At 48.3% G+C, this 9,809-nt stretch overlaps 1 protein-coding gene across 1 annotated transcript in view; it reads left to right on the top strand.

Moving 5' to 3' along the window:
- Nucleotides 1-6,358, top strand: part of LOC146552786 (erythroferrone) — an 8,029-nt gene extending 1,671 nt beyond the window's left edge. The window contains exons 4-8 of the mRNA XM_085254386.1: nucleotides 1,400-1,527; nucleotides 1,762-1,873; nucleotides 3,186-3,267; nucleotides 3,393-3,471; nucleotides 4,392-6,358. Of these exons, the coding sequence (XP_085110512.1) occupies nucleotides 1,400-1,527; nucleotides 1,762-1,873; nucleotides 3,186-3,267; nucleotides 3,393-3,471; nucleotides 4,392-4,490 (500 nt within the window). The 3' untranslated portion in view covers nucleotides 4,491-6,358. The remainder of the gene's footprint in view (nucleotides 1-1,399; nucleotides 1,528-1,761; nucleotides 1,874-3,185; nucleotides 3,268-3,392; nucleotides 3,472-4,391) is intronic.
- Nucleotides 6,359-9,809: the final 3,451 nt, after the last annotated feature.

Below are 9,809 nucleotides of genomic sequence, written 5' to 3'. Positions count from 1 at the left end.
TCGCAGTTAGCAGTTCCTCAGTGGTCCAGCAGAGGCAGCAGTGATCCATGATAAAAATACAGCAGACCTAGCTCACCTGTTTGAATTTTTGCATTATTAGGGGCGTGGCCTCACAGATGAGCAACATCTGAAATTCTGGGATTTTGGTTGGCTGTTACTGAGCAGTGATTAGCACTGCCACCCCCCCCCCCTCATCCAAATGAGGTCACGTGGCTCCAGAAAAACGTCCAGCGCCCCCAAACCTGAACCTGACCAGGTGGAGAGGATGGATGGATGGATGATGGATGGATGATGGATGGAATCACTGTGACTGCTATCACAGGGACCACGCATGTGTCTGGACCGTCTTTACTGAACATGTGAACATGACACATGACATCATGTTTATTTTTATTAAATAATCAAAACTCAGCGTCATGACAACCAAACAGCACATCACTGCGCGCTCAGTCTCAGCTTATTCCACCCTGAACAGCGCTCCCAGACTCTGCTGCAGCTTCTCATTTTCACTCTGTTTTCTGCATGTAGGTTATATAAATACTGTGTGTGTGTGTGTGTGTGTGTGTGTGTGTGTGTGTGTGTGTGTGTGGAGGCAGCCTGTCTGAGTCCTTAATAGGGGTAATTTTGTGGAGTGTGGATGTGACTTGGCTCAGCTGCAGGATTCCTGACATTCCTGCTGACTGATGGTGTGTCTTTGTTACGTTGTGTGTGTGTGAGTGTGTGTGTGTGTGTGTGTGTGTGTGTGTGTGTGTGTGTGTGTGTGTCATCAGGTTTTCTTCTGTGTGTTTGTATTTGGGAGGATTACAGACTGTTTCCACAGGGCAGATTTTTTCAGTCCGGTGTGCCAAACGTGACCAGAACAAAGAGCTTTTTATGGATTTCTGTAGAAGTTGTTCACGTGTGCTCCAGCTCACGGAGCCGACTGTGTCTTTCTGTCCCACGTGGAGCACGAGTGACGCTTCCACTCGTCTTCATGCAGCGTTACCTGCACGTAGGGTTTAAACTCAGCCTAAACTCACCAGTTTGATCATTCAGGGCAGTAACACACGTTTGTTTCTGAAGCTGTCAGGAACACACGCACACATTAGCAGGGACTCGATACCTTTGTGCAGGTGCGTCGTGACTTCCACGTGTAGGAGGCAACATCCAATCAGAATCCTCAAACGTCCCTGTGCACCAACGCTCTTGCTCAGCCTTTCTGGACGTTCTGTTAGCAAAGAAACCTCACAGACACACACACACACAGACACACACACACACAGACACACACACAGACACAGCTAGCACCTACAGCCCTAATGACTCACAGACACACACACACACACACGCAGTTATTTTCTGTATGAAGTCATTTTTCCCACCAGTCCGTGCATCTCCTTCTCCCTCCTCCTCCTCGCAGACATGGCTGCAGCCGTACGTTTGCCGTGTGATCGTCCTCCTCGCATCTCCACCTCCTTCTTCAGTCGCCTCCTACAGTCCATCACCATCCCACGCCGCAGCCTGCTGGAGCTGCAGCCGTTTAGCAAGGTAACCCCCCACACTTACACACACACACACACTCAAACACTCTCACACACACACTCACACTTACACACACTCCCACGCACACACACACACTCCCACACACACACACACACACACACTCCCACACACACACACACACACACACACACACTCCCACGCACACAATTTTATGTCTTTATTCCAGAGGATTCCGTGAAACAATTTGATCCTCTTGGTTTTGACCTTTGACCCCTGTAGCCCTCAGACTCTGAGCAGAGCCTCCAGAGGGGGCGGAGCTTCAACAGCAGCACTGGCCGGTACACAGCACCCGTCTCTGGCTTCTACCAGCTCACTGCCAGCCTTCTCATCGGTTAGTGTTTTATTACTCTACACAGACTGTATACTAAAGATGGACCCAGTGTTGTCTCTAATGACCCGTAGGGGGCGACTCAGACGTTTCTGAGAAAACAAGCCTCCTGCTAGCTTGACTTTGTTGTCTGGGTCAACTTTGCTAGCGAGAGACAGAGAGAGGCGTTGAAAGACTCCAACGGAGCTTATTGTTTCGGAGGAAAACACGAACACAGTCGAGTCTTAACAGCTTACTTACACCTGGGCTCGTCAGGCTCTCTTCTTGGCTGCAGTGGTTATTATTATATTTACATGCTTCCAGCTCCCGTTTCTGCTCCGTGACAGCTCGTACTTTTCCTTTTTCTCCCTCCCTCGCTCACAGACACATAACAGGTATGACAGTCCATTCTTCCTGCAGCACGGACTACACTGCCCATCAGGCTACATTGTTTAGCGCGGTGCCTGTAGCATTCTGCCTGCTGCCTTCATGTTAAATTTCTGTATCAGTCATCTTTCTGTCTGCTAACCTCAGCTAACGCCAGCTAACAGTGTTAGCTCGGTGGTGAGTAGCCTTCAGTAATAGCAACAGTACATCACAGATACTGAAGTGGCACATGACCCAGGTAGCTACCATAGCTAAAACAAGCTAGCTGCAGTCGGCTAATGTTAGTTTTTAAACAGAACGTACTTCCAGATGTTTCTTTAGGTTGGAGTCTTTGACGCTGAGAGCAGCTCGGTTGCTGACAAACAGAGTTTGCATTGCACGCTCAGATTTCATCCCTCTCTCATTTAAATGTGGTTTCGGACTTTCCTAGTAAGAAATGCATTCCTGCCCGTGCACTGCTGGCTCTGCTGTGCTGGCTCCGGGTCCCACCAACATTAACAGGACGCTGACATTAGAGAGGGCATAGCCTAACATATGAAACATTAATCCATATATTTCAACAAAGTAGCTGTGTTCTGATTATCACCTTTTTAAACGGTAACTGTAACAAAATACAGTTACTCGTATTTTGTATTTTTAATTACGTTATGCTGGTACATGAATTCTGTTTCTGCCCAACACCGACGAGCACAAACATCGAGATGGTGACGGACTCAGCTCCAGGCCGATCGGCCACATCATGATCGGGGTGGATCTGAAGGGGTGGCATGGGGCACCACCCCTGTAGATCCGCCCCTGATCATAATTATATTTACACCAAATTTCATTCAGATATTTCATTGTGTTTGAGACAGAAAACTGATGAATTAAGAAACTCAAATAAGAGGAAGGAGCCGGTTAGCAGGCAGCAGGGATGCTCTTGTAACTCTGATGTGCGTATGTGTGACAGAGTCTGGTGACAGAGTGCAGGTGCGACTCAGAGACAGCGTGAAAGCAGCCATCTGCATCGAGTCGCTCTGCCAGAGCAACCTGTGAGTGCCCGTCCTCTGACAGCTGTTATTATTTCATTATAAAATAATCTACTGCACACACATGACTGGCGATGTTAGCCCTGCCCATGGCACTGATTGGATGTTTTTTGCTGTTTCTTGTACAGCTCTGTGGAGTCGGTGATGGGCGTGGCAGCTGCCGGAGGAACGTTTAGCATGTTGCTAACAGGAACGCTGTACCTGCAGGTAGGACAGCATCAGAGGGTCGCCCTACACCAAAACACACCACACAGAACAGCACAGCCAGGCGTTTACAGGGAGCTAATGCAGCACCTTTAACAGAGACATTATGTGACGGGAGGACGCACTACTCTAAGAATCCTACATAAAAAGATGGACGATGTCCAGTCCCCGCCTCCAAATCATGTCACACTGTCAGATCACCTGGATTCTTTAACGACCACATGAAACCTCGAGCAACAAGTAAAACACGAGCAGGATTTCTGCACGACTCAGCAAGTCAGAGCATGTGAAACACTCCGAGTCCTAAAATCCAGAGAAGACTTGATGTTATAGTCCAGGTGTGTCTTATTGCAGCTGCACATTAATGCCTCTGGTGCACAGCTGGAGATGCTCCAGATGTAAATACAGAGCAAACCTGTTTTCATTCTGTTAGTGCCGCTTCAATAGAAACAGTGGCGTGGGTCATTCATGCACACGGCGTGCTCCGGGGTCTGTGCAGGTGACATGGATCTGGCTCCGAGCTCGTCAGTCCTAAACCTCCCCGAGCAGCATTTAGAGCTGGAGTTAAAAAACGCCGTGTAAACAGAGAAAGCACAGAATCCCAGCACGTGATCCCGGGATCCTCGGCATGTCACTCACCAGGAAGGAGTCAGAGTAGCAGGCATGCAGCCGTGAGCACATCAGTGTTCCACCTGCATGTGGTACTGAGAGGTTTCACTGATCCTGCAGCTCAGGTGAGCAGGCGGCAGGTATTACCTGAACAAAGGCTCTAATGTGCTGCAACATGAATGGATTCACAATGCTGACATCAGCATTAATGCTTTCACTCACTGTCACTGTTTGGTCATTTATTTTTAAACAGAAGCTTTAATATATCTGTCTGTATTAATTGTGTGTGTGTGTGTGTGTGTGTGTGTGTGTAGGCGGGAGAGTACGTGTCGGTGTTTGTGGATAACGCCACGGGCTCGGCCATCAGCATCCTCCAGGACTCTCTGTTCTCTGGAATCCTGCTGGGAATCTGAGTCACATGACCGCTGCCATCAGCAGACGGACACTTTGCTCCTCTGTGAGGTTCACCTCATCATCATCATCGCCGTCTTCATCCTTTTACCTGAGTGGGAGCGCTGCTGTTTTGTGGACCTCCACCTACTCCAGCTTCATCAGCATCCACCGATGGAGCGACCACAGTCGGACTCAAACACACCTGGAAACCTTCAAACAAACAAAGCTTTGAGTCATTTCAGTGAGAACTTCGCTGAAGTCAGACATTTTCTTCAATGAAATTTTTTTGGTTTTTGCCTCGGGTCACACTTATAGTTCAGTCATGTGACGACCATCAACAATCGAGGAGCCCTCTCTGTCCTCTGTGGCGTCTCCATCCCAGTGACAGCTACACCTGCTCTGCACCTTCACTGTTGGCTAAAAGACAAAAATGACAAAAACAAGCTTAACCTGTGCACCTGCAAGCTGCTTTGCAACCCACCTCCACCATAGCTCCTTTTTTTGTAGGGAGCTTCAATTGCTGTCAGAGGTCCCAGAACTCAGCCAGACGTGCGAACAGAAATGAAAGCAGATGGAAATAATCTTCTTACTACAGTGATGAGAATATTAACCCACTACTAGTGCCCGCTTTAAGGTAAACATGTGCACCAAGGAGCACATGGCAGACACAGTGTGATGATTTAGACACGAGTCTAACGGCTCCATCAAAGAGAGAACGACTGCAGCGCTGCCGGTTTCACAGGCGGCGCCTTGTTAACTGAGCGGGTCGAAGGTCCCATCTGCTCATGTATAACTCGTATGCATGTACTGCTGCAGGTCTGTGTCTGCAGGACTGCGTTAAAAGAAAGCAGCATTGTGTGTGGAAAAGAGCACATTTCTAAAATGAAAGCGTCACAGTAAGCGGAGTGTTTCCACAGTGTTTCCACCCTCGCTGACACTGAGGAGCCTGTGCTCAGCTGGCTCGGCCTCAGTTTTCCATCCACGCTGCAGCGCTGGCGCTCGCTTCAGGTCATCGCCTGCTGGTCATCAAAGGAACTGCAGCTGTGGCGGCCACTCGCCAGCCGATACTTGGATCTGATGATTATTTCATATGAAGTCATCTGATGACAAACAGTGTTTATCTGTACAGACTCCATTATTGGTTTTCATATCACTTTCATTTGATATTTATTCTCTCAGTGAAACGTGGTAATAAAAGCATTTCTTATTGATCTTTAAAGAGGTGTAAACTTTATTTTAGTGGTTATATAAAAAAGCATTTACAGGACTGATAATATTGCAATATTTCTCCTTTTCCCTGTAAACGTCAGAGAGATCAGCCTTCACGCTCAAACCAGCTTTCTTCATCATCCTGGTCTCACAGCAGGCCGTCTCCACGTGCCCACACGTGCAGAGGTGCTGCCGTGTGATTGGCCGATGAGCATTTTCACAGATGTATCTGACAAAGCGGCAGTGAGAGCGACTGAAAGCCTACATCCACGTCACACATGAAAACCAGGGCCCGTATCCCTAAAGATTCTGAGAATCCTCTCAGAGAGCTCCTAACTTAACCTAAAAATTCCTTGCCAGGAGTTTTAGCTTAGAAGTGATTCCAGAACATTTTCAGTGAACTCTGAGCAAGGAATGGATGGAAAATCCTATCTTAGTGAGGAGGTGTGGTTGACCCCGTTGCTAGGTATGAGTCATCATTTCAAAAGCCGTGATTGGTTGATCCTACAAGTTTGATGGAAATGAGCTTTTGGTGATAATGAGCAAAGGATGTACCCTCAAATCAATAAACATATTATATACTCTAATCTTATGCTGACTGTAATTGTAAATAATATTTCACATTCAAGAAAATATCTGGAAAATGAATAGTAAGCTGTAGGGGTTATAGCCATTAGAATCTAAAATATGTGAACTCATTACACCCTGTTCAAATAATGATTTGTGTCTTATTTGCTCATATTAATATCCTAGCTGGCATATTTTGTACTTTCACTCCCATATGGACCCTGTTGAAAACAAGATGGCCTATCTCAAGGGGCTGTCCTTAATGACGTAGAAATCACAACGTTACAAGTCCAGTGTGGTCTTAACGAGGGTAACACGGCTCAGCTTTTAGCAATGTCTGTGATTGCAGACCCAAGTCATCACTGCTGCATTGTTGCATTTTCCCGGTTGCCAAATACCTCAGGGTTGTGATTACTTTCGTCTCCGGTGTAATAGCGTTGTGGCGTCGAGTTGGTGAAGTAATTGCATCTCTAAGGAGATCCACCACAAACATGATTCCTGCACGATCCAATCTGTAGCGTCTCAATAATTCCCTGTCATCCAGTGTTTGCAGGACATCTCTCCTGCCTCTTCTGTTGGCCATTTTGTGCAGCTGCTTAGGGGAACTCCTAAGCCACTAAAAGTCCTCTTCCCTGCTCGTAGCAGATCTCGCCTTAGGAGCCCTTTTAAGCGCTAGGAATCTTGAGGAATAGCTTTTATATTAACTGGGATTATCGTGTCACTTTTAGGGGAAATTGTAAGAAAACGTCATGACTCTGAGAATTTTCTTAGAATTTGGCCGCTAGGAGCCACTTTTTGCACAAAGATTCTTTAGGGATACGGGCCCAGGTGTTTTCTTTCTATGCAAGCTCTAAAAGCAGACCCGGCAGCACGGCCCGCTGGGCACGAACTGGGATTTGATCCGTGGTGAAAATGAAGCCGGCGTGCTGAGCGATGTTCTCCTGCATCGCGCTGACACTTCCACCTCTGTCGCTCCAACAAGCCTTCTCTGACTGCTTCCTATAAACACCAGCTCCTACTCAAACGCTCACTCAGACAGTGGAAACATGTGCAGACATGCATGTGAATTCAGGAGGAAAGGCCAAAAGCAGAGTTTGTACAGTTGCTGTGAGCAGCGTCAGCTCTCCGTCAGCTCTGCGAGGATCTGCAGGAGCAGTTCTCCAGGCTTCCTGGAGGGCTTCCCATCAGGATGATCCCACTCTGCTCCAGCCATGCTGGCAGAGTTCCCCTGTGTGTTTCTATGCAGGTTGTAATGCACTGGCAGTTTGTTTGGATCGCTGTCATGCTGAAACATGAAGCTGATGTTTCCAGATGTTCCTGCATGGTGGCTCAAACACCACCGACTGACCTGCAGCTGAAACCAAGACAGAGCATGGCTGCAGACTCCTCCTCCTGACCTCCTCGTACACACTGACCAGGATGTGGATCCATCGCTCCATCAGACCTGTTCCTCTGACCTTCAGCTCTTCTGTGGTTTTTAGACCTCATCCTCCAAGAATGGCTTCCTGACAGCCTCACCCTTTCACATCTCTGATGAGGCTTCAGCAAATGATCCGCTGAAGGTCTAGATGGTCTCTCGGCTCCTGTGTCGGGTCTTTCAGATCCTGTTCCTCTGCTTCAGTTTTCAGCGGCTTTCCGCAGCTCTAAAGGATGCGCCGCACGCCACTCTGACCGGTGCTCTCTGGGCAACATCCTGTTGGTACATTAATTCTATTTGATGTCAAACTGCGTCCTTGTGTGACAGGCTGCTGGTAACGACATTTAAAATGGGTTCTTTGCTCCACACCGGTTCAGAGTTCGAAACGCTTGGTAAGCTTGAATGGTTCATAGGTCAGAGGTTGGGTACAAGGACTGGACTGTGCAGACTGATCTGTGAGCCCTGCAGAGCTACGCTCAGCTTTGCATTTATTCTGTTCTGTTATTAAGCTGCTGCAGTGGAGACTCAGCATGAGGATAGAAAGAAAAAGTCTTCGTAAATCTGTGGTGTCAAACACAGCGCGATCACATCTCTGCTGTGCACAAAACCTCTGAGAAACACAATCAGAGGGAAAATCTTCCAGTACAACCGCGCCGCTCCGCTCACATGTTGCGTCTTGTTAGCTGAGCAGCTCGTCAACAGTCCACGCTGCCGTCGGCTGGCTCGCAGCTGGCGGTAAAGCTGGAGACGACCTCCAGAATTAAGTCACAGCTCCAGTATAACAAGCGCGCATCTGCTGCCACCACCCCAGCGTCTCTGAGACAAGCCCTCCATTCACAGCTGCACACGCTGCTGAATGCACGCTGTGTTCAGAGGAGGGTCGAGGTGAGATCATCCTGCTCGTAAAGTGGCGCCTTACGCTTGGCGCTGAGCCACGCATACACTCACACAGGCTGGGTTACCGTACAAGGCGTGTCGACAGAATAATGAGGGCTGCACGCCGCCACTGCTGACAGCACGCCTCGTAACACACACACACAGCTTCACTGCACGTGAGCAGACTTGCTGTAAACAGATGCAGTGCGATTACATTTACAGCAGATGAGTTTTGTTCAGCTGCCAGCGAGCACAGCATCTCTCCCCCCCCCACCAGCACCAGTCAAACAGCAGCACTGCTGTTGTGCTAGGGTCAACACACCTGAATCACATGATTAGTTCGTTACCAGGCCTGGAGAACTTCAGGACATGTTGAGGAGCTAATTCAGCCATTTAAATCAGCTGTGTTGGTTCGAGGACACATCTAAAACCTGCAGAACACCGGCCCTCGTGGACTGAGATTGCCCACCCCTGTGCTAGACAGTGATCGTGATCACCGTCCGCGGGAGCGCGACAGCCCAGATTACTTACAGCTACTTCCTGCAGCTGATATAAGGTGCAGTAAGCTGAACACAGTTTGTTCAAAAATAGTAGCACGACCGCACCACATATTCTTGTTAGTACCTGTAACGGCGTTGTAACAATAGGAATAGTAATTAGTTCAATAACGCTGTTATTCCCATCACTGTTAACGAGCTAGTTAATGCTTTTTAGTGGTGTCAGTTAAAAATGTTTTACAAAGGCGATATTTTTCTAGAACCTTTGAAAAGCAGAAGCTTCTTGAAGCCGGGCAGAAAATAATGGCTCACCTTTAATTTTAATGTCTTCCTGATGTCGGTGCCGGCTCAGTCTCCCCTCCAGACTCTGTTACTTCGTCTGAAGCCTGGTCCCCTGAAACCTTTGTGACTAAACCTGTTTCCGATGGTTTGGTCACAGTCACACCGACAGCCCGCTCGAGGTCACACCGTAGCTCTCTGTGTTCATCTTGCATCGTGGCACACAGCAGCAGACGTTGGTCCTCATAATGGTCAAAGGGCGTCTAAGACCCTGTCCAGCTCTCCTGGAACCTCCTCCGTGCTCCTGAGAGTGCAAGACAAAGCAAACTTTCTGCCACTGACTCATATCGATGCGACACCTGGAGGAGTCGGCTGTGCGACCTCTGTGGAATCCAGGTATGACCTCACGCGACAAGTGGTGACACCGACCCTAACAAAACAACACTAGTGAGAAACTTTTCAGTGGCTTCCACCTGCAGAAGCCTTTGTTTCCC

Source organism: Mchenga conophoros, linkage group LG18 (assembly GCF_057382185.1).
Source record: "Mchenga conophoros isolate Kocher_MC1m ecotype Shallow Benthic linkage group LG18, M_conophoros_male_GT1.1, whole genome shotgun sequence".
In the NCBI taxonomy this organism is placed as follows: Eukaryota; Metazoa; Chordata; class Actinopteri; order Cichliformes; family Cichlidae; genus Mchenga; species Mchenga conophoros.
Note: the sequence above shows the minus strand (reverse complement) of the source record. Positions and strands in the feature narration are given on the sequence as shown.